Source organism: Apodemus sylvaticus, chromosome 1, assembly GCF_947179515.1.
Source record: "Apodemus sylvaticus chromosome 1, mApoSyl1.1, whole genome shotgun sequence".
Classification (NCBI taxonomy): domain Eukaryota; kingdom Metazoa; phylum Chordata; class Mammalia; order Rodentia; family Muridae; genus Apodemus; species Apodemus sylvaticus.
Genome location: NC_067472.1, coordinates 29,337,256 through 29,363,125, shown reverse-complemented (window position 1 = coordinate 29,363,125; position 25,870 = coordinate 29,337,256). Strand labels below are relative to the sequence as shown.

General features: G+C 42.7%; 1 protein-coding gene across 1 annotated transcript in view; it reads left to right on the top strand.

Annotated features, from left to right (window-relative positions):
• The window catches only part of Papss2 (3'-phosphoadenosine 5'-phosphosulfate synthase 2), a 74,999-nt gene extending 51,137 nt beyond the window's left edge, over positions 1-23,862 (top strand). Inside the window, exons 8-12 of the mRNA XM_052187117.1 lie at positions 8,194-8,399; positions 17,999-18,134; positions 19,849-20,117; positions 21,085-21,314; positions 22,118-23,862. Of these exons, the coding sequence (XP_052043077.1) occupies positions 8,194-8,399; positions 17,999-18,134; positions 19,849-20,117; positions 21,085-21,314; positions 22,118-22,259 (983 nt within the window). The 3' untranslated portion in view covers positions 22,260-23,862. The remainder of the gene's footprint in view (positions 1-8,193; positions 8,400-17,998; positions 18,135-19,848; positions 20,118-21,084; positions 21,315-22,117) is intronic.
• Positions 23,863-25,870: the final 2,008 nt, after the last annotated feature.

The following is a 25,870-nucleotide window of genomic DNA, read 5'->3' as shown; positions in this document are numbered from 1 at the left end:
CTGACATCCAGTCAGAAACTACGTGCTACTTGCTGTGTGGATCTCTGCATTTGACAGTCATTCAGACACCGAAGTTCTCAGGGCCGGTGTCTGTGGATAGGAAAATGCTCACTCCTTCTGTGTCAGCTTCAGATGAGGACTCCCTAGGAGGGTGCTTATGCTTTACATCGGTACATTCAAGATCTACGTGGACGACTCTACGCCGAGGCCCCAGCACAGCCTTGTTAAAGACTATGTTCAAGGCTGGATGTTTGTGCAGTTTCCTTAACCCCATGCAGGTCATTTCTAGGACTTTCTATGACACCCACTTTGTTCTTAAATTCTCTGTTGGCTGAATTTCTGCAACTACTCTACAACTAGAGTACACTGCACTGGCATAGCACAGGATTTAAAGATCTACATGGTTCCCAAAACCTCCTCTGCTTTTATGTACATTAACTGATAAACACAGAGTGCACAGAGGGCTCAGTGGTTCAGACCACTGACTTCTAGAGGACCCATTTCTTAGCACCCACATGGCAGCCCAAAACCATCTACAGGGACTCTGACACCCTCTTCTGGCCTTCATGGGTACTGCACACATGTGGTGCACATACCTGCAGGCAAAACATTCATATACATAAGGTAGAAATATTTTTAAATTAAAATAAAAAATAGAGGGCATGAGTCTAAGATTCCAGCCAATTTGGAGGATGAAGGAGAAAGATCACATGTTCAAAGACAGCCTCGACAAGTTACTGAGACCCTAACTCAAAATGAAAGGGAGAAACAGCCAGAGATATAGCTCTGTGGTAGTGTACTTGCCTAGCATTGGTTGTAGCCATGGGTTCAATTCTTTGTACTGAACAAAGATATCATGGATATAAGACTCTCTGTGTCTTCATCTAGTTTTAGCCTAGCTTGAGGTAGAATATAATAGTGTGAGCTGTGAAGCCAAACTGTTCTGGATTTATTTGTCAGTGATCAACTGTGAACCTACCTGATAAGTCAATTCACTGACATTAGATCTCTGATGTGCATGGTGGTGGTGATAACAATGGTACCCACATCCCTGGGATGTTGAATGTTTCAGAAAAATGCCCCATGCAATAGTAAAGTTCCATATACATTAGCTATTAACAGAAACTAACCCCTGCTACAGCCGGTTAAAAAGTCTTGGAGACAGGGAGTGGCTTATCTGAAGTCATTACCGGCTTGAGCCAGCCCAGATAAGGTCATTCGCAACAGCTCCTTACTGGGGAAGTACATAGCAGGCTTCCTGAAGCTTCTGTGGACAGAGAAAAAAGAGTAAACTCATAGAGTGGACAGGTCAGCTTCTCTGCACACACCCGATGGCAGAAGTGCCACATCTCTTTAAACCAATGCATTCTGATTCCCCAGGTTGTGGCATCTGGGGGAGGCCACTTGAGCCCAATACACTTGCCATGTCATAGTCTCCTTGAAGCGCATGCCTGGTGTATGGCTTTTAAACTGATAAACACCTAACTCAAGAAAGTGAGACATGTATCAGACTCTCTCTCTCTCTCTCTCTATATATATATATATATATATATATATCATATAGATATTACTTCATCTTTGACATTTCATGAAAGTCTGAGTCACCATTGACACTGAATTATTTGTGTAGCCGCAGCCACACAGCCACGCAGCTACGCAGCCACGTGGCTACATCTTCTACCTCCAAACCATGAATCTCTTGGTTACTTACAATCAGCAAGCAACAGACTCTCACTCTGTTTGCTTGAACAGAAATCATTCTCACTCTGCCTCCTATGACGTATTTTGTTAGTTTTAACTTTCTGAAAGGTTCCCATTTTACCCTAAGTCTAAAACTATAATTCGGTCTATTTAGTACAAAAGCAAAAGAAAATATAATAGCAGAAAAACAAAGTTCCTGCAAAGCAGCTGTGCTTTGTGGTATTTATGGGTTTCTATTTTCACATCAATGTCTTCTCTTATTTTCTCTCTCACTAGAAATATAGTTTCAGGGTTGTCACAGGCCCTCCTAGCATAAAAGACCCACGTGCTGCTGGGTGCTGGGATAAAGAGAACTCCATTATTTAAAGTCTTGTCAACTAACCTTCCAAGGCAGGGATGCAGGTCCCCACATATCCATCAGTTCTTGCTAAGCACCCATGACTAGAATTTGAGGTGGGTTATCCCATTTAACCTGAATGAAGATGTTTTAGTCTTTATAAGGTAGAAAGTGTTGCAAAGGGTGTAACCTGACGCTTGCATTCAAATACAGGGTCTGTGATCCCAGCACTTGGGTTTACTTTCCTAGGCACATAGTCGGGTCCTGTAAACCTCAGGTTTCTCCATCCTACAAGTCGTCTCTGTCTACACATTCTCCCAAAGCCTGGTTTGGAAACCATTAGGCAGGATTTCTGGAATTAAAAGCGTGACCGGCATGTGTTACAATTATTTCAAACAGATAATCTGTTGAACAATGTTTTTAGGGTGCACTGAATAATATTGCACAAAAAATGGTATTACCATATATTTGGTGTCATGCGCCTGTTTTTAAAGACAGTATAAGAAGGAACTGAAAATATGTGCATGTTGCATATGTGAAGTGTCATAATCGGAATTTGTTCCTTGACATTGTTACTTCAAGATTCTTGTGGTGGAAAGCTGAAAACATGTTTCTTGTGTTTATATTTCTCTAGGCATGGTCCTCCGTGGTATGTACTTCACTTTCCAAGTTAAATTTTCCAAGTTAAATTATTGTAATTAGATAAGTCACATTAATTTTTTGAAAAAAATTATTAAGGATATAATTTTTAAAAATCCAAATTGACCAGTTGGAATTGCTCAGTTCATAATCCAACCAGTTACAGTAAAATTATACAACATTGCTTTGTTTATGCAAGTACAAACAACAAGAAATTTCTGGATCAGATGAAACTGTAGCATTTCATCTAGCAGTGTTGAGTTTGGCTGAAATCAGCAGACATGTTTCTAAGTTACCATTGCACACTTAGTTACTGAGTTCTTTTGAATTTATGACCGTCTAATGAGTTCCCTTTTAGTTTCAGAAATTTGAAATTAAAATTTTCTGTCACACTTACAAACCCTTTATAGTCAGTGAAGAAATCCACTTTAGATTTAATTTAAAGGAAATGTATCTGGTTGGACTGTGTACGATCATTCCTTGTTTGTTTGCAAGTCTGATTATGCATGGACTTAATTGCAAGCTATCGTAATTGATGGCTACAGAACCAAAAATATACACTTACGGGACTATAAATTTCTACATAGTATCAGAATGAGGTAAAATTCCAAACATATCATTTGTCTTGGAGATCATTTTTACCATTTCTTTTGTTTAAAAAGCTAAATTATACAATAAATGTTAATTTTATTTTTTGGAAAGAAAATGTCAATGCAGTCAATAAGCAAATCTACGATGCTAAAGAGAAAAAAAAAACCTAACAATTGTTTAAAACAAAAGAAAAATTATTCAATTAGACAGGAAATGATCTGTTGGGTTTCCTGTGGTTAAAACAACAATACTCTTCCAAGAACAAGATAAACCACAATGAATGAACCAATCAAGACAACTCTCAACAGAGCTGAAACTCATGAAGGGAATGGCCAAAGGCTCAAGGAATGTTTGAAGCCACAGAGGATGCTCAGATAGCTCAACTGTAGCATAGGTTTATGTATAAAAACAAACTAGAGGACCTGGAGAGATGGCTCAGTGGTTAAGTGCTTTTGTAGCTCTTGCAGAGGGCCGGGACTTGGTTCCTAGCAACCACGTGGCAGCTCACACCATCTCCAGTTCCAGGGAAGTTGACTCCCTCCTCTGGCCTCCTTGAGCACAGTCCATACATGGTTTACAGACATACATGCAAGCAAAACACCCATGCACATAAAATTTAAAATGTTTTGTTTTGTTTTGTTTTTTAAGTAGAGAAGAGGCTGTAGACTAGATTTTGTGGTTAAGAGCATGGTCTGCTCTTACAGAGAATGGGAGTTGGATTCCCAGAGCCCATGTTGGGCATCTCACAACCATCTGTAGCTCTTGGTCCAGGGAAATCCAATGAATGCCTCCGGCTACCGTGAGTAGTCATACTCACCTGCCCTTACCACACACAGATACATATAATTTAAAAATAAGTCTTTTAAAACAATGTAGAGAAAAGGCTGGGGCTGTAATCAAGGCAGAACATTTGCCATCCATGCATGAAGCCCTGAGTTCAATCCGCACTAATGCCACAAACAGACAGATGCATGCATGCATACATACATACATATATGCATGCATACATATGAAATGACAAGAGCAGAGGAAGATTAAGCACTTGCTGCCCACACAGCTTTGCAGTCCCAGGCATGTGGGAAAGTTGGTATTACTATTTAGCAGTAGTTTTGTCCATGTGAGACCATGGGTGAGAGTCTTTTATCTTGAAAAGCCGGAGAGTCCCACATCGCTGTGGATGTTTACTAAGCACAGTTTGCAGCTGGAAAACAGCGTGTCCTTGGGACATCAGTGTTGCTGGCATGCTGCAGGCAGGGCTAGGATCTAGAGCAGGAGGATCTTCCTGATCCTCTCTTTGACCTTTGCTTTACAGTTTGCTTTCCTTCCCGCTAGTCAAGCCCGTATAATCAGAAGGGAGCATGGCGGTCTCTCTCTCTCTCTCAGTGGGGTCCTCAGTATGCCTCCCGCAGAGCATGATTCCTCCTTAGGACAGGAGCATCCCTGAACGTGTTGCTCTTTGTTAGCTCCCCTTTCCCGGTAGACTTGGATGTGGTTTACCACAGACTTTTATTAATATGTACTTTACAGCTGTGTTTCCCCAGCAACCTGGGAAGGTAGCCCAAGCTACCTTGGTTTTTAAGAAAGCCCCGCTTTGGGTTTGGTGTTCTCTACAAAGGGGCTGAGTGCTCCTGCTTCTAATGATCTTTGAAACAGAGTTACTTGGACAACAAAATCAATCGTCCTGCGTGGTATCTAATCTGCAGCCTGTAAAGGCATCTATGGTGCACTGCAGGCTTTTATGGCCGACTCGGAGATGGTGCCGCTGTCGGTACTGGTGACGTTCTCTTTAGGTTTACTAACTTGAGAGGGTTGGGGAGGACAGAGTGGTATCCCGGCAACTGGGCTTCGTAGCTGTCAAGGAGTTCTATGTCTCACAAGAGAACAACGCAGACCTTTTCCCGGCAGAAGCATTCTAAAGCAATTGACATCTCGGGACTTCATTGACTTAAGTTTTCTCTCATCCACAAATAAGGCAAGCGTATTCTCTGCCCCAGAGGATGCCCTCTTTATCCTGCCTTCCCATTATCTTCTGAACCCCAAACCCCAATCTTACTCTGAGTCTTTTGTGTAACACATCAAACCAAGGCCCATATCTTTATCTGTAAGTACAGTCGACAGAGACAGTCTAGTTAGAGTGTTGAACATGCGTACCAAAGGGAGATGAAAGGAGACAGTCTTAGAATTTTCACACTATCTGGCACCATTAAGAAACGAGAGCCAGTTTTAAGTTTCAAACTGAAAAGCAATTATATCTTTTTAACCATTTTATCTAAAAATTCTTCAAAATGTTCATACTCATTTGTGGGGTTGGGAGTGGAGTTTAAGACAGTCTCAGATAGCCCAGGCTAACCTCAAGCTCACTATTATAGTCCAGGATGCTCTGAAGTCCTGATCATCCATTCTATCTCTACCCCCTAATGCTGGGCTTACAAGCAAGCATGGGAACTACACCTGCCTACTGTTCATATTACAACAACACAACAAACCCTTAGCTGGGCCTGGCGGCACAGGCCTGTGTTCCCAGGACTTAAGAAAATCTACCAGCAGTTCAAGGTCATCCTAGCCTGTTAGTTCTAGGGCAGCCTGGGCTATAAGAAACTCATTCTCAAAAACTAAACAACAACAACAACAACAACAAAATAAGTCCCACAATTTTTAAAGCCTCCTATTCCCTCACATGACACATAAAAATTATTTGAGTTGTACCTCAGTGGTACCCTACTTGCCTAGCACATGACAGGCCTTGTGCTAAATGTATAGCGTCACCAAAACAAACAAACAAATATACATACAATACACACACAAACACAGAAATATACACACATACATATACATACATATGCATACATACACACACGTACACACACAGATACACACCCCTCATAAGGAAACGAGACACCTCTATAGTGTCTACTATAGAGAGACTTCTTTGAATTTGTATTATTTAAACTTATTTTAAGTGATCTGTCTTTGCATGAGTATATGCACATAAGTCCAGCTGTCCACAGAAGCCAGAGGCATCTGATTACCTGGAGCTGGAGATGTAAGTATTCTGAGCTGTGTGATAGGGTCCTCTGCAAGAGCAGGATGTTCTCTTAATTGTTGAATCATCTCTGCAGCATCCTACGTTTTTTTTGGTTTTTTTTTTTTTTTTTTTTTGGTTTGTTTGTTTTGAGAAAGGGTAACTAATACTCTACATTTATATATATATCAGTATTCTCTAGAGAACCAAGAGAGAGAAAGAGGAGGGAGGAGAGGAAGGAGGGGGAGGAAAGAGAGAGGGAGAGGGGGAGGGGAGGGGGGGAGAGTGTGTGCGTGTGCATGCACATTTTCATTGGCTCACGTGATTACAGAGCCTAGCTGGTTTAAAATCTGAAAGGCCAGAAAGAGACGCAGTTTCAGTGCAAGGTCATTCTGCTACCTGAATTGCCTCTTCTGGGGAAATGGATCTTTTTTTCAGTCCTTTCGTTGACTGGATGAAACCCACGGATTTAAATGCCAATGTCATCTAAAAGTAAAATCCACACAACCACTGGGAATATTTGTTCAACTATCTGGGTACCATGACCCAGCCACAGTAGCACAGAAAGCCAACTGCCAGTTCTTCTGTATGGTGTTTACAAGGCTGTTGACATGTTATGAAGATGTAGCTTCTGTGTTTTATATAGAGGAATTAGAGCAGCTAGCTAGCTTTCTCACTTTAATATTTCTATTAAAGTGAGAAACTCGGCAGAAGTGAGAAGGCTTTACTCTCTAGAGAAAGCATGCGTTTAGGAGAGTTAGTGAGTGGCTTTGTACCATCTTTCAGTTTGATGTTCTTTTAAAAGATTTATTTTATTTTTTATTATATGTGTATGGGTGTTTTGCCTGCATATATGCCAGTGCACAGGGCTGCAATGCCTATAGGTGACAAAAGGGGCCATCTGACCCTCATGAAATGGAGTTACAACTGGTTGGGAACTATTGTGTAGGTGCTGGGAACCAAATCTGTTTCCTCTGCAGGAACAGCAAGTGCTCTTAGCCATGGGACATCTCTCCAAGCCCTACGCCCATGTGCTTTTTGTTTTTGTTTTTGTTTTGAGTGATGGCTTTTATTGTAGCTGAGCTAGCAGACTTGTCCCCAGATAAGTGAACTTAATAATCCCTTAACAACATTTGAAGATAGAGCTTCATCTGGACTAGAGCAGCCATCCAGGGGCTGCTTATCATGGGTGTGAACTCTGATTTTGTTCCCCGTTCTTTTCAGTTCAGTTATGTTGGTAGTGCCAAACACTGACACAGGTTCATTTCTAAGAACAAGGGGAGTTTTCAGTTTGGCCAGTCTTTATTTTGTTTCATTGGTCTTTACAAACTAAGCTTTGGGCTAGAGAGATGGCGCAGTGGTGTAAGAGTATGTGCTGCTCTTCCAGAAGACCCAAGTTCAGTTCTAAGCATCCATGTTAGGAGGCTCACATCTGTCTATAACTCTAGCACTAGGGGATCTGAAACCTTCTTCTAGTCTCTGGGTACACAAATATGTGCACGCGCATGCACACACACACACACACACACACACACAGACGGATAGATAGATAGATAGATAGATAGATAGATAGATAGATAGATAGATAATCTTAACAACAACAAAAGAGTTCACTCTTCATAGTGCAGTAAGGCTAGCACCAAGTTTTTAAAAGGCAATCCAGACAAGGTATATCCATCTTGTCCTCAAAGCTAGGTCACTTACTGAAGCAATTTACATCAGGAAATTGGTCAAGCAATTCCTATCAGTCTTAAAGAAACCAGAACAGCAGCCTTTCTGTGTTGGCCTTGGGTCTTGATGCCCAGACAAGGCTTTGGAAGGAGGACTGTAGACACATTAGCCATCCCTGGAGAATGCCTTACCCGGAATATGGCACTCACACCTCCTGGGGGTCTTTCTACAGATGGAGTCATCAACCTCAGTATCCCCATCGTGCTGCCTGTTTCTGTGGATGACAAGGCACGGCTCGAAGGATGCAGCAAATTTGCCTTGATGTACGAAGGCCGGAGGGTAGCTCTACTGCAAGACCCTGAATTCTATGAGCATAGGAAAGAGGAGCGTTGTGCTCGTGTGTGGGGAACAGCCACTGCCAAACACCCCCACATCAAAGTAAGTATAAATCCTTTTCAAGGACCTTAAAAAAAAAAAAAAACGTTTTGTGTGTGTAGGTTTAGGGGAGGGAGGTGCACTTCTATGATAGGTATATAATTATTGCACGTGTGTCAGAGGTCAGAGGACAACCTTGGTTATCATTTCTTAGGGTGCGTGCCTTCAACCTTTTGTTTGAGACAGGTGTCTTGCAGGCCTGGTGCTTTGCCAGACAGGCTAGACTAACTCAGCAACATGCGTTCTTCTTGTCGCTTCCGCTCGCCTCGCCATCACAGAGACTACGTGTGCATGGCTTTTTACATTCATTCTAGGGGTCAGAGCTCAGACCCTCATACTTACGAGGCAAATATTTGACTAACTGAACTGTCTTTCCAAGTAGACATTCTGCTTGTTTTTAGTTTTGTATGTGTGCACATGTGATATATGTTCATGTGTATGCACATGTGCATGAGAGTGTACATGCATGTATGAATGTAATGTGGAGGCCAGGGAACCACATAGAGTATTGTCCTCAATTACTCTCCACCAGCTTTTTTGGAGTCAGTGTCTCTTACTGAACCTGGAGCTCACCAGTTTGGTTAGGCTAGCTGGCCAGCAAACTCCAGGACCATCTATCTCTGCCCCCCAGGGCCAGGAGGACAACCATGTGGCTAGGTTTACATGCATCCTGGGGATCCAAACTTAGGTCCTTTCTCACGTCATATTTACATAGCAAGACCTTTATTGCCTAAGCCATCTCCTCAAATTCATGGTTGAGTAAAGATTTTTTTTTTTTTCTGAAGCCAGGTATGATGGTAAAACCCATAAATCCCAACACTACAGATCCAGAGGCAAGATCAGAGGTCATCAGTTAAATAGTTAGTTTCCTAGTTTGAGGCTAGGTTCAGTTACAGAAGAGTATGTCCAAAAACAACACAAGCCCCACCCCCAGCTCCCTAAACGTGCATAAGGACCACATGTAATGAACCCAAGCAACCCCTGAGAAAGAACTCAGAGTTCATGTTCTGTGGCCAGCGAGCAGAAGTCAATGACATCTTTCTATAAACACAGACCAGTACACATAGTGGTTAAGTTCCAAAACGACACTACATTGTCATCAGCGGTTGTTCATCTGACTAGGGTGAACGCTCCTCCCTAAAGCCAAATCAGATTCCTCAGCAACTTCTAATGGCAGCTGGTAATGCAGTGGTGGTGAGGAGCTATCAAGGGAGCACTGGATATAGGTCACTTCCTGTACAATTCTGTGAAACTGAATGCAAATCCATTCTTCATCAGAGACACAGGCATCAGGGTGGAAGTGGAGAGAGATAGTACTAATCTAATTTTGACTTCTTTATTTCCCTAGCTAGGTTAGCTGTCAAGCTCTTGGGTAACACCATGAGGAGTCAAGCCCCAGAGGGCTCTCAAGGACCTTGTGACAGACAAAGCACACTGTCCTTCATTTGTCTTTTGGCAAAATGATGAGGCCAAAATATATTGAACAACATTTTTGACCCCATGGCTTGAAGAAAATTATATTTTCTCTTCAGTTGTGAAATGTTGCAAGACAGGAAAGACATTCCCAAGGCCCAGTAAGTGGCCCGGGAGCCTTCTTAATCTCAACAGAAAAGCTCCGGGAGCAAAGGAAGCAGCTCTTCCAATTATTGGACACAACAGTCAGCCTTCAAGATGAACATGTCTTCATGCCCAGGCAGGTCAAAGTCATCTGAGAAGTTTTCCCTCCAAGTCTGGTAGAAGGTCTTTGAGATAGTTGCTCTGGGAATATTACATTCTGGCCTTCAACTACTTTTCTGACCATTTCTTTTATGATTGTAATCACAAAGGTTCAAGACCTTATCTTTCTTCAGTAGCCTGAGGAATAACGACCTATCACTATCTCTGCTCAAAGATTTCTCCTCCTCTTTAGATTTAACCTACACCAAAGACATAAAACTAACCTCAGATAATGCCTAGGGGGAACTTGAATGACTTTTTTTCCCCATCTTGTCTTGCAATATCTATCAGCAGTTACGGTCAGTTTCTTAGAAGCCAAGGAGATTGTTGGTGTGCCCTATGCCTTTAGCAGATTGTCAGTGACTCTACACTATTGGTCATTGGAGGAGCTAATGGTACAAAACAGATCATAGATAATCAGAGAGAAAGCATTCACCCCATATACATTACAGTGGGGTTTCCGAAAGGCATATTCGGCAAGGAAACAACACATGAGTTTTATTGGGCAAAAGAATTCTTATTTAGCACACTGAAAGAAACTCATACTAATACTTTAACATAGCTTTTCTTGGAACACAAAATCTCTTAATGGTTTTATTCACAAAAGAAACTGTGGCCCTTGTGTTGTCAAATGGCATTGGGAATGTTTGCAGAGAATTGTCAGTTAGCAAGGAAATGGCCCACCTCTGTTCCACAACTCCATAACTATGGGCACTCCTGAGCTGTCTTAGTGTTCTATTACTGTGAAGAAAACACCATGACCATGACAGTTCTTATATAAAAAAAAAACAAAAAACAAAAAACATTTCATTGGGGTTGGCTTATAGTTTTAGAGATTTAGACCATTGTAGTCATAGTGGAGAAGATGGAGAAGTTGAGAATTCTACATCCAGATCTGCAGGTAGCAAGGAGACACTGGGCCTGGCTTGAACTTTTGAAACTCCAAAGCCCACCCCAGTGACATACTTCCTCCAACAAAGCCATACCTCATAATCCCTGTTGAGAAGCACTGTTCCTTAATGGCCAAACATTCAAATATATAATTTTTTATAGGGGCCATTCTTAGTCAAACCACCGCATGCCCCTTCTACTCAAGGAGTATCGAAGTCACAAAGGATGGAACCAAATGGCATAATCTCAGAGTCACTGTGAGGAATAGCTAGAATATGAGTAAGTAATACTTAGAGGAAACCCATGATCTTACCTATAGTGTTGTGTTTTACCAACCAAGAATTTTTCTCACAATTCCCTAGTTAAGTAAGTAAAATGATCACTCTCATTTTAAAAATGTAGTAATCAGGAGAACAAAGTATGTCTTCCCAATGAAAGGCAGGAACAGAGAGGTTTTTGTAGCTCTTGTGTCCACATGAAGACCAGATAGGCAGCAAGATCAATTGGATCACTTAAGATTTATGCAGATTATGCCAGTCATAATTGGCTCATACTTTGATTCCAGCACCAGAGAGGCAGCAGCATGAGGAACCCATCATGGGCCTTATCACAAGACCCTATCTCATAGAACCCAGACCAGATCTGCCAGATTTTGGCTTGATTGGCTTGGGGTCAGGTTGGTCCTTGGGAGCTTGAAGCTGACCATGATTTGCACATGCTGTGAGGGTTGAGAAAGCCTTGGTTACAAAACGATTGAGAACTTGATCTAGATATGTCTTGGCAGTGCTTCAGACTCAGTATGTCAACCTCCCCCTCATTATTCCTCAGGCCTCCTTCCTGGAAGCTCTGGATGCATTCACTCAACCCTTAAACAAAACCTACGTGCCGTTGTGACTTCTCTTTCCCTTTCCTATTCAATTATCAAGTTCTGGCAGCTCTTCCAAGTATTACTCAAATATATTAATTCACTCCTGTTCCAGGTTGGGCCAGATTTCGCACCCATTGTTTCTTGTTTATATGTCTTTAATCCACCGTCTAGTTTTTAGCTAGAGTAAACTGTTCAGCCTTTATTTGGAATCCCCTTTGCAAAGATTTACCTGTGGGTGCCTGTAGCACTAGCACCCATACATTTCTCCTCTAGAGATTCCAGAGCTGGTCATTACATCATGCTAGTTTCTTCCACTCCCACAGCATCATCCTTTCTGATGACCAGTCCTACCTTGACTCCTATGAATGGCTTAATACCTACAGCAGGTGATATTAAGAGTGATGTTAAAATATCAGCCTGGGAACCACTGATGAGAGCCAGTGGATGTGGTTAAGAAAGCAAGCTTGGTTTTCTCTAGTTCCAGATTTGGGTTCTAGGGATGGTCAGAGCACCTTACACACACAGCTACCTTGAGAATTGCACACCCCCCAACACACACACACACACACACTCCAGAAATGACAGGAGACAGTTTCAGCATCAGTCTTCAGACCGCTTTACACTGGGTGGTAATCAAGGTCACTTCAGTGCTGGCTTCACCAAGACAGCAGCAGCCCAGTATACCATTGACCCTTAAGAGTCCGGAGTGTTATGGAACTCCTTGGGATTTGGGTCAACTTTTTCAAAGTTTTCTTTAGGCTGTGAAGACAAAGTCATGTGTAGTACTAGTATTTGAAAATATAGGGCTACAATGTTTGCCCGTGGGCAGAGTTTAGAAAGGAGGCTATGAAAACAGAGCCAACCCCATTGCACAATTACCTCCAGGGTTTCTCAAACTCAGCACCACGTCCTCTCGTTGTTGTTGTGAAGGCCATTTGTACCACATAGGATGCCTAACTGCATGCTGTGGTTGCACTAGATTCTAGATGGAGAGCATGCTTTCCTGCTTCACGTGTGAAGGTCAAGTTGACTGAAAATATCAGACCTGACAAAAATCATGCTAGCCTAACCTTGCATCCTCTGAATCCCTCTGGGATGTAAACCCAGTATCTGCCCTAAGGGAAGCTGAGCCCAAGCAACACATTGCTACCTTCTCTCTGCTAGGTGATTCATGAGTCAGCTGTCTCGGTCACTCTTGCCTCCCTCTACTGGACTGACATGTTAGGTGACATTTTGTCCCCGTCTGGATGAAAACATACACAATTTATCTTTTTGTGACTAACTTCACTTTTTATCCTCAAGGCTATCTGTGTCATGATTGTCTTTTTGTGACTCTTACTTTCTCAGGATTATCTGTGCAGAAGCAGTGAGCAAGATTTCTTTCACACTAAAGGCTGAATAGTGTTCCATGCTGTGTGTGTCTGTGTATTGTACCTCTGGTAGACATTCAGATTGCTATGAACACTGGGTGTGCGAATCAAATCTCTCTTCAGGCTATAGGAGCTGCTGGATCAAAAGATTGTTCTAAGTTGTTGCTGTTTTTTTTTTAATGATATTTGTGTGAGTTTTTGAGGCATGCATGAGTGTGTGGATATCAGAGAACAACTTGTTGGAGTTGGTTCTCTACAAGGTGGGTGCCAGGTATTGAGCATAGGTCATACTTGAGTTAGCACTTTGACACGCAGAGCTGTCTCACTAGCTCTGCCATTTTAATTGTGCATTATTTCACTTAACATTGGTCTGGAGGAGTTTTCTGTTCTTTTTAGATATGATATCGCTTTGTAGCCCAGGCTGTACTCAAACTCCAATCTCCTGCCTTGGCTCCAGTGCTGGTGTTATAGACATATTCTACCACATCCAGGTTGTGGAGTGGCCCCTCATGATGTAATATGATTTGGAACAGTCATCCTGTAGAGAGATTTTTGCCCTATTGTCTTTTAGTTCAAAGAAACTTTTCAGTTCATGGCAGTCCCAGCTTTTGACTTCTGCTTTTGTCGTCTGTGCTTTGGGTGCTATATTCAAGAAGTCACTGCCAACCCTGATGTCACAAAGCTTTGTTCCCTTTATTTTCTTAAGCATTTTCTAATTTTAATCCACTTTAACTTCTGTACATGGGATGCGTGTCCATTTCTTCTTTGGGTTTTTTTTTTTGTTCATTTCTTCTTTTTGTGTGTGTCTAGTTTCCTCAAGATTTGTTCAACAGGCTGTCTTTTTCCCCATCCTCTGACATCCTTGTTAGACACTTTTGAGAGATCCTCTGTCTTGCACTGTATACATGGATTTTGCTGCATTTTGTTGGTCATTGAATTCTTTTTTATTTCTAAATTGGGTATAAATGAAGGAGGCTGCATCTGGAGGTAATTTCCGCGGAAACTGTGCTAAACAATAACTGCCTGGTGGGAAAACAGAACAAAATTTATCCTGAAGGTTTCTATTTTGGAGTTGTATTGACAACAATCTAAAATCTATTGGACGATATTAGGAATGTGCCGGCAGAGGCTCTCAAAGCATAGTCCTCGGAACTCTAGCGATATACCTGACTTAGCAGAAAACTCCCAAGTGCAGAGCCAGGTAACTGCGTTAGGAAATTTTCCAGTGTTGCCATTGGCATGGCTGGTACAAAGCAATTAAGGGCAAACTGCTGGTGCCTCACCCAGTAACAACAACTGTGCTAAGAAACCGCCAGCTTTACCAGAGGACTTCTTTATGATGCTGTAAAAAAAAAAAAAAAAGACCCTTATGTCCAGATTGTTGATTTTTTTTCCCCATAACTCACTTCAGAGAAGTGCAAAAAACACTTCTACTACAAACACCAAAACTCAATGGTTGGTGTAAGGAAGAGTTCTTGTCATGTTGTTTGAGCATTGGGAAAAGCAGCTATGCCTCCCCACCACACACACCTACACACACACACACACACACACACACAAAGACACACAGACACAAAGACACACACACACAGACACCACACACATGCGCACACACACCATACACCACACACATACCACACACATACACACACACACACACTTTGAAACACCATTGAAACTCTGATATCATGAATGTGGCCTTACAAAATTAATATTTAACACGTGTTTATTTTTCCCTTTGTTTTTTCATTCCTCAAATGAACAAAGCTTGATCACTTTAAGAAAAACAAGGAAGCATGTTAGTTGTCAATGATTAACCTTGGGATTTCAAACAAAACCCGTCCCTGTGAGCATGGCAGCAAGCTCACACTAACCAGAGTTTCTTCTCAGGCTGGTGATGCTCACAGTGTGTATGAACATTTAAAATCCTAAAACATGTCAGACTTTGAAGACTGGCAAGCCCAGTGACCCAACAGTTGCTAATCAACTAGCATGATAAAAAAAAAAATTCCTTGTGTAAAACATTCATTCAAGAAACAATGGAGTTTTAGTAGAACAGAGTATGAAATGTGCAAAGTTCCAGATTCCGAAGATCGTTTATCTTTAAGAAACTAGCCTAGGAGGCTTGTCATCTTACTGTGTTCTTCTATCTCCACCCTTCCAACCTTCCTCACTCTGCCGCATCCCTTCAAGGCCCCCAACACTAGGGAGGAGAGAAAGGTGGACCTCTTCAGGCTACTTCCTGCTGCAAGGGGTTCTTTGGGGCAAATCCAGTCTTCGTCATCAGGATATCCAACCTCTTGTCAAATTGCGCCAGCAACCAGGAGCAGCAGGGAGGAGCAGGAACTGCCTTCTCCTTTAGAGCACTGCACGCCCCTCTCAGGGTCTGGCATTTATTCCCTCTCCAGAGTCCCCAGAACTAAACTTACCTGCAGCTGGCAGAAAAAAAAAAAAAAAAAAAAAGTCACAGCCCTCCTAGAGCACAAGACAATCATAGTTAACGGCCGTGGACAAACAGGTGCTCCCCAAATCCCATACCTGGGATTAAAACAAAGACACATTCAGATAACATAACTGAGTTGTTAAAGAAACCGAAATTCTCGCTACAAAGGCTGAAGAGATGGCTCAGTTGGTAAAGTGACTGCTATTTGATCCATCTTTAGTACCCATAACCTAAAGCCAGTCATAGCAACACTGAGCTGTAAACCCCACCAGGAAGGAACATCTCTGGGTCTTGCTGGCCAGCCAGTCTAGCTGAATTGGCAAGCTCCAGGTTAAATGAAAAGCCTGTCTCAAAAATAAGGTAGAGATGGCAAGATAGCATAGTGGGTATATACAGACACTTGCAGCAAAGCCAAACAACCTGAATTCAATCCCTGAAACCCACATGGGAGGAGAGACCAGGTTCCTACAAGTTGTCCTCTAAGATGCTTGCTCAAGTGCACACACACACACCACACACACACACACACACAAAAGAGTAATTTGTAGTTTACAAAATAGTGATAGCAATCGATAGCAATCAAAGAAGATACCAAATTCTGACCTCTGTACTTTAAATGTACACACACATATGATACACAAAAGTATATGTACTCGCAAAAAGGAAATGTGCTTAAAAGCTTACATGGTAGTCAATGCCTATGATAGTACCCCTCAGAAAGCTCAAGCAAGAGGATCCTAAGTTGGGGACAAGCCCGGACTTCACAGTAAGATCCTATCAAAAAAGAGGGGATAAGGAGCCAGTGTATGTTGTCAAAGACTATAATCACATAGAAAGGCTCTTCAAGGCCAGGCAGCGGTGGTACATGACTTTAATCTCAGCACTCAGGAGGCAGAGGCAGGTGGATTCCTGAGTTCGAGGCCAGCCTGGTCTACAGAGTGAGTTCCAGGACAGCCAGGGCTACACAGAAAAACCCTGTCTTGAAAAACCAAAAACCAAAAAAGAAAAAAAGGCTCTTCAAATCCTCTTCCTCTTCCTCTGCAGTACAATTTTCTTTTTACACATCAGTCAAAACTCACTGGCTCCGATTAAATGTAGTAGCTATGGAAATCTAGCTGTATTAAGTCATACTTAAGCAGAGGAAAAAGTGTAAAAGTATTCCTTCCTATTTGGGGGAGAGTGGAGAAGAGTAGTTTTAACAAGAAACAAATTCATTACTACTTTTTAAATGAAATACATGAGTATTTTATTTCTTTAATTTAACAATGCAAAATGTATGTGTTGACTGATACATATTTTTTTCCATATCCACAACTCTGGGTGAATCTAGAGGAATGGCTATGATCATCACATGACATAGATTGTACTATTTCCAAAGTTTATTCCAATCCATTTCTTTTATACTCCAAATTATCTCCATTGTGTTGTCGGATGAGATAAATCCACATGAAAACCAAGGTGCCCGAGGACAGCCCAACTTTCACCCAGTTAGGTTTGGCGTTGACTGGCGCCCCCCCCCAAACACATAGAACTTTGACCATGTTGAAGAGCAGCTCAGAAGGTGGGCGGGGTCAGCAGCTGGTGGGGTTGGGGGGGAAAGGAGCACAGTACTAGGGACAACGCCATCTTGCCCCACCTCATTACTACTTTTAGATGAAGCAGCTCAGCTTTAATTTGTAATGTTAACCCACGATATAATCCATATAAACAAAAGCGTTGGGAGACAGTCCTCCACTTCCGTGCTGTGTGAATTTGCTGCTGGAACTCATGCAAGTCTTGTCTATGCTCCCGCTCTGTTACCTCCCTAGCAATTTTTGTTTAGACCATAGGAAGTTACGAAATTAAAAGTTTGATAAAGACTGCTTGAAATGTTGTAGAACAGTAACTCAAGATGGATCAAAATGAAAACCAGGAGGGCTGGGGGGAAGGCTCAGCCAGTATAGAGCCTTCTTGGGGATCCATGCTTAATCCCCTCAGAACCCATGTAAAATATCCAAGTGCAGTGACTAGGAAGGTTCAAGACAGGCAGTAATGCCACTGCCGGTGGTGAAAACAGGCAGACCCCGGGGCTCACTGGCCAGGCAGTCTAGCCAAATGTGCAGGCTACATGTTCAGTAAGAAATTCTGTCTCAAAGCACAATGAGAAGGGCTATTGAAGAAGTCTCCCGAGTCTGTGCCTCCTCACATATGGGCACTTGCATACACAAATATGCAGGTAGGTACACACACACACACATACACACACACACACACACACTTCAAATAAAATTTAAAAAACCAGTATGGTTACTAACTTTGATGGTTTTCCTTCTAGATGGTGATGGAAAGTGGGGACTGGCTGGTCGGTGGAGACTTACAGGTGCTGGAGAGAATAAGGTGGAATGACGGCCTGGACCAATACCGCCTGACACCTCTAGAACTCAAGCAGAAGTGCAAAGACTTGAACGCTGGTGCGTGATCAGGCTCTGGAGCATTTGCCAACACTCCTTAGCACTCCACTGTGGTCAGAACATTTAAGTGTTTCAAGAATTGGACTTTTGCTTTTTTCTCCCCCCCCTCCCCACTTAGTGGCTGGCACTGAACTCATTATATAGCCAGTGGTAACCTTGAACTCATGTGTGGTCCAGGCCTTGTCTTCTGGCAGCAGCACAGAAGCCGTGTGGAAGCCCGTGGCCCATTGCTGACCGTAAGGAGCAAGGAAGCTCTTCTGCAGGGACAGTAATGACTGCAGATGCACAGCTAACAAAGAGGCACAGGGAAGGCTTCTGTGACAACCCCTACCTCCACCCCAATCCTAACCACCCCCACCCCACCCCAAGACATAGTAGCCTAAGCAGGAAGCCATTGAAGAAAGCTCTTAAAGTATAATACAGAAGCTGAGTTGTAGCTCTCCACAATTGATGGCTTCTGGCAGGGGCGTGGGAGGGGAACAGCTCAGTTCTATTTTAAGGGCAGGAGACTGAGAGTTTGACCATATTCCAAAGACTATACAGGTAATAAAGCCTGGATGTGCCTTTTTTTTTTTTTAATGTTTTATTTAGGGGAAAGGTCAGGAGAAGGGTAGACATGGGGAGAACTAGGAAATGAGCATGATGGGAGTGTATGATGTGAGATTTCCAAACAAATAAAAATATTATGTTGAAGAAAAAGAAGAATCTTACTTTTAATTAGCTATGAGGGGGTGTCATGCATATGTAGGGGCCCATGGGGTCAAATTCCCCCAGAGCAGTAGTTCTGGGCACTTTGTGAGCTGAGCTGTCTGACATGGGTGCTGGGAATCAAACTTGGGTCTTCTGAAAGAAATATTAGCATTCTGAATCTTGGAGCCATCTCTCCAAGTGATGAGATCTGTTGGTCTGCCGGGATCGCAGTTGTGCTACACTTACATGCTGGAACACTATGCAACAGTTTAAAATATGCTGGTGTAGAAAAATTCCTAAAGTACCCATTAAAGTACCCATATATCACAGGCATATGTTGAAAAACAAGAAAATTGAAAAAAAAATACCTAGCCTACTTCTGTCTATAGAAGCATTAAGGTCTCTGGGCACACCAGACTGCCAGTGACACCTCTTGGGGTGTGGGGTAGAACAAGAAAGGAAATCTCTTCACATTTCATTCTGTACATTTTTTTAAGAGAGAATGATAGGAAGCAATGATTTTCATTGTCCATTTTGGGCTTTTTTATATTTCCTAAGTTTCCTGCAATTGAAATATATTAGATTTTAGAACTAGAAAAAAAGTAGACTTCATGAGTTCATCATGAGCGCCATTGTTTTCAGGATTCATAGAGAAGGGGCTACTGCTTTTCATGTATAGACTGTAGTCTCCGTGCACATTTCTGTGTGCTCTATATGTGGGCTCTCATAAAGGCACAAGGGAGCAGGTGAGTGCTGAAGTCTGGGGTTTCAGGAAAAGTGTAGACAGCACCTGTTTTAATTCCTGAGTCATGTTTTCTCCTGTGAGGTTTCCTGCCTCTACATCCCGTCCTGCCCAAAAAATTGCGCTAACAACCCAGGCATGTTCTCCCATTATCAAAAGCTAGAAGATTGAAGGAACTGAACAAATTTGAAGGAACTGAACAAATTCCAACTCACCTTCCTCTCATCTGTTCTTAGAGACAAGCATTATCGTTAACTTTGAACCTTGGCTCTTCCTTTCTAGATGCCGTGTTTGCATTCCAGTTGCGCAATCCTGTCCACAACGGCCATGCTCTGCTGATGCAGGACACTCGCCGCAGGCTCCTGGACAGGGGTTACAAGCACCCAGTCCTCCTGCTACACCCTCTTGGGGGCTGGACCAAGGACGATGATGTACCCCTGGACTGGAGGATGAAACAGCATGCAGCGGTACTGGAGGAAGGGGTCCTGGATCCCAAGTCAACTATCGTTGCCATCTTCCCATCTCCTATGTTATATGCTGGTCCCACCGAGGTGAGCCATTCCCTGAGCGGGGCCAAACACTAAGAACACCAGCTACGGCTTATCGGAAGACTATGTTTTGGGAATCCTTAAAGATTCTTTCCCTGCTCCAGCTTAACTTTTTAGAGTTTGTATTTGTAAAGATGCTAGAAGCATCAAGTCCAACACAAATACATTACCTGGAGAACATGGAGGTTTGCCTGTGAGTGAGGTAGGTAAATAGCACAGCTCAAGTGAGTCATAGGGTGTTTGTGCTACCTTTCTGTTGACGTGGATAAAACACCATGGCCAATGCAACCTGACTGTGGGCTTCTGGTTCCAGGGTGGTAAGTCGGTTACAGCAGGGGAACCTGGCAGCAAGTGGCAGGCTTGAGGGCAGGAGAAGGAAGCTGAGGGCTTACATCCTTTGCCACAAGCATGAATCAAAGCAGAGAGCAAACTGGAAGTAGATGGAGCTTTTTAAACTCAAAAGCTCACCCCTAGTGACATACTTCCGTCAGCAAGACTGTACCACCTAGACCTCCCTGAGCAGCAGCACCAACTTGGGACCATGTGTTTAAATGTCTGAGACTAAAGGCAACCTTTCTCGTTCACACCACGAAACTATCAATTTATTAGTTCCAATTGTTCTATATGACTCACCATGACCCAGGAGTTATTTTTAAGGTAATTCAGTAATTATAGGCAGTCAGATGACGACTTAGAATCTGCAACTCACAGAGTCCTTTGTAACAGTTAAGTATTCTTAATTGCTTGCTTTATTAAGAGACACTCATAGCTCATGACTTTAGAACTCCAGTCTTATCTAATACAAGCCAGCTTGAACAGTGCTTGAGGCTTAGACTCATGGACTTCCTCACTACTTTAAAGTGACCTGCTCCTTTCGATCAGTTCAGAAGCAAAATTTAAAAGTATCAGTGTAAGAGGAACCAGTGGACTTGGCCCTTGACAATCATGTCCCCTACGTGATATTTTCCAGGTCCAGTGGCATTGCAGGTGTCGGATGATTGCCGGTGCCAACTTCTACATTGTGGGTAGAGACCCTGCAGGAATGCCCCATCCGGAGACAAAGAAAGACCTATATGAACCTACTCACGGGGGCAAGGTCTTGAGTATGGCCCCTGGCCTCACCTCTGTGGAAATCATTCCATTCAGAGTGGCTGCCTACAATAAAATTAAGAAGGCCATGGACTTTTATGATCCAGCAAGGTAAGTTTCTGGAGAAAAAAAAAAATTGACGTGACAATTGTCCCGATGAGGGAAAACTTTGACCCTCTGGAAAAAGTCTCCAGTCTATAAGATTTCTATAGGAAAGAGACTCTTGAGTTAGCCATGCTCTTCCAAATGCTGTGTCCCCTGACACTATTGGCAGAGTCCTCTGCAAGTAGTTGTTGGTCCATAAACATTTCTCTTTGTCTGATGGATATAGCTTACCAGCCAAATACTTGCCTAGTATGTGCACAACACTGGGTTTGATCTCCAGGAACCCCACAAAAAGTTCTTGAGCTGGGCATAGTGGTACATGCCTATAGTCACAGCACTAGAGAACCAGAGGCAGGGTGATCAAAACCACAAGGTCATCTTTGGCTATATCAAGCTTTAGGCCAGCCTAGGTTATATAAAACTCCAAAATAGTAACACAATTGTTTCTTTCCATAGATAAGCCCATGTGAATACACTGTGAGTGCCTAGCATTTTAAGTGAAAGGCACGGGGAGAGAATTCCCAGTGAGCATTCATGGCACATTTCTACCCCATACCAAGTTCATACAACAGACTCTGGCCTCATGGTATAAAAGAGCAGGTGTACAGGAACCGCTGTGTAGACACCTGCTTTTATGCCTCCTTTGCTCCATAGGATTTGGAGCTAAGGACCGAGAGAATGGCCCATTTTAAAACATTTGGCTGCTTACAGAAAAGGAAAATTCTAAAAATCAAAGCAATCTAGCCCCAGGGATCTTTAAGACAGCCTACTACTTCCCTCTGCTGAACTCTCTGTTGCTGAACTGACAGGCACGAGGAGTTTGACTTCATCTCGGGAACTCGTATGAGGAAGCTCGCCCGGGAAGGAGAGGATCCCCCAGATGGCTTCATGGCCCCCAAAGCCTGGAAAGTGTTGACAGATTATTACAGGTCTCTGGAGAAGATCAACTAGGTGCTCCTGGATCCAGTTGCTTTCTCAAGTGCTCTCTGCCGATTTTTCTATTTTTGTGATTAGCTGCTCTGTATCCAACTGCTTCTTGGTGACTTTTTAAAGTTAGTATTTTGCAATGAAGTAACAAGTTGTGCCTATAATTTAAAACCAACTTCATTATGTCTAGGAAACTCACACTGGAGACAGTCTTAGGTGAAAACATTGTTGTACATTCCAGAATGAAAGCACTTGTACTCTACTTCATCTCAGCAGGTATATCTCAGATTTCTTTAAAATGTGACTATGTGTCTAGCTGTCTTGCCCAGAACAGAATCAGAATTTTCTGCCAGCCTGGAATCCCAATGTCACTCACCAAAATAAAAAGAAAACACCAAAAAACCCCAAAAACAAAAAAAAAAAAAAACAAAAAGCAAGCAAGCAAACAAACAAACAAACAAACAAAAACCCACCCATTCTGTCACTTTGAAGGAAATGTATTTTACATCAGGACTTTTTACTTCATGACTACACAGACCCTTACTGCCTAATGTATGAGATGAAGATGCAACTAGAAGGAAAATATGTATGAAGATGTGAATTAAATCTTAAAGAACGCTGTAACTTATGTCTACCATGAAAATGACAGTCTGATAAGAGTTCTAATGGTCTTCTAGGAATTGTAACATCAGCTTGATGGCACTTTTCAAAAGCATGGTATGCTTTGATCACAACAATTTCTCCCAGGGACTAAACCATCAGGGTATACTGTAGACTACTTTCCCCACACTTTGCTGTGGCCATAGTTATTAAGGTGCCACCTATCTGATTGCTGTAATCAAAAACAACCCACATATTAATGAGAAGCTAAACTTGATTTCTGCAGCAAAAATAAAATCCAAACATCTTACATCTTAGTGAAGACATATACACAGCAGCTTTGAGAGCTGCTGAGCACTGTGATACACCGAACTGACTTCAGCAAACACTGCTGACCCTCAAAGTCTGCCCAGACCACCACCCTTCTGAGTTAGGGCCCTGCCTACCTTAGACAACACAGGACAGGCTCCGCTTCCTTGGGGCTACTTCAGATCTCCTTGAGGATACTAAAATGCAACCACCATGGAGACTAAAGGTTTAGGGCATCCCAAACTCTCAATGCTGTAAGTTTCCAGAACGAACCTGCTGTGAGATGTCCTTTAATGGTTTATTTTCTAACAGGGCATTTTGATATTTTATGCATGGTTCACTGCTGCCAAAGAAAACATAAAAGACAAAACATCTTTACATACAGGTTTCGTTGGAAGAGACCACAGACTGAAAAGAGAAACCGATTTTTTTTTTCATACTGCCACTTAGTAAGAGCACTATGGAGTGTAAGTTATATACCGTGACCACAGCAAAGTGAGGCTTCGACTGTATAGTGCCTCTTGCTCACTCACGTCAGCAATACTCACTGCTGTCTTTAAAACTATGTATTCACTGACAGCATGACAGGGTTGTAGTGCCTTACAAAATGAAGTTGTGATTTTAAAGAAAGTAAAGTGCCTTTCTGTCCTTGCACAGTATAACTGATCCAGTGTCTCCCTGATACCTGTTCTTACTTCAATAAACCTCAAAGACCACGCTGGTGCTTGTGCCGTGTACTGACTGCCTCAGTGGCTGCTTTAGGGCGTCACAGCAATGTCTACCTGGAGAGCAGTAACCACCCTCCTCAGGGCACCCTTATTCACGCCATTTTCACACCTGACTCCCAGATGTAAGTGACTCACCTGCTTCTCAGAGGTGCCTGGGTTACCTATGCCCTTCCACCCAGCATTTCACTTTAAGACAATCTAAGGGGATGAAGCCAAAGCCCTTGCTCTTAGAGGTCCAGATCTTATTTTCAGACCCTCCTTAGCAGCTAGGACTCTGTGCCTCTCTGGTGGGCTTTAGGCCCACAGCTCTTGCTTCTTCCCGATGTACTTCTAATGGCATTGTGCAAGTGCTTTGCTACTGATCTTCACAAGTATTAGTAGTGTAATAGCCAACTCAAAGCTGTCACTTGGAGCCAAGTCGTGGCTCAGCAGGTAGACTGTCTACTTAGCATGCACAAAGGCCTTGGTTTGATTCCCAACATTGTATAGATTAGACACAATGGCACATACTTGTTTATTCCAGTATTTGGGAGGTGGAGCAGGCAGATCAGAAGTTCAATGTTTCGTAGGCTATAGTGTGAGTTTGAAACTAACCAGGGCTGCATGAGATCCAGTCTCAAAAATAAAAGGAAAAAAGAAGATAAATAAAATGAATGGCATTTGTAGTTCCTCTTTGTTTTCTCCCCAGATCATAGTTGGTGGCTCCTATTACCAATTAGTAGGGCACAGTAGGCCAAGAACTGTCTGTGTACATGTATCACTCTTGAGGAAGTGCGAACAAATCCTGGAAAGGCATACTTAATTCTATTGGTCAGACCTTACAGTAGTATTTATCAGGCCCCAGTATTTCTTTCCAACATATCTGTCCTCCAAGAAACCAATCTTGGTCCCTCAAGAACAGCAAGTTTGCATTCCCCTCCCCCACTTCCTACTTTTCTATTAGGCATCTGAGTCTAGTAAGCATTTCTATTCCCCATAACTGTCCTTCCAGGCAAAAAACCAGTCTTCCGAATGACTCAAATTTCCACTGCCTACTAATAGGCACCGTAGAGAACGGGCTGTATAGGGATGCTGAACACGAGTACCCACTGATCTTTCCGAACCTGGTATCCATGGAGTTCCTTGGGGAATACTTTTACTGGGTCATGTGTGCACACACTGCGTGCGCCAACACACACACAGACACACACACACACACACACACAGAACACAGTTACCAAATGAAGACAGCATTCAAGTAGTTCCAAAGTATTAATTTTGGCTTATATTATTATTTTACTTAAATTATTAAAAATAAATAGGTCACTCTCTAGATTTTGAACATTTTAGTCAGATTCTAGGGGTGAAAACCTATTTTATTATAAGACTTGCAAGTCAGAGTGTATGTGTGTGTGGGGGGGGGGGGGGACAAAAAACCAAAACAAAAAACCAAAATCAACCAAACCAAACCTCTTCATTTGGAGAAGCAAGCCGTTCGGAGGTAAGCTTGGCCTTACCTTGGCAGTGTCAGAGCAGAGCAGAGTGAATGCATGTGGAGCTGTGTGCTCAGCTGCCAGGGAGACGTTGCAAGGATGAGGATAACTGAGGAGAGATCCAGGACAACAGTGTACTTACTGGGACAACCTGCAACTGGAAACACACCTATAAACAAACTGCTGGGCTACAATCCCACCACTTTGGATCTTGTCAAGAACATGCCAGGAGAGGGTCTAGATGCCTTCTATGTTCTCAAGATGACTGGATTCCACCTTTCAGAATTAGAAACAAATGAAGGCTACAAACATGTGAAGGTGGACCCCAAACTCCTCCCAGCTCCAACAAAGATGAAAAGGCAGGTGTAGGGTGAGGAGGGGCTGGGCCAAACCAGCCAACGTGTTCAGTTAAAGACACAGAACAGGTCCTGCGCCACCCGGACTGAAGGAACAGGCAGCAGTCTGCCCTTTACCCGTTGTAGGGAAGGGCTTGAACTCACTGGAAACAAAAACCTGTATTGTGTTT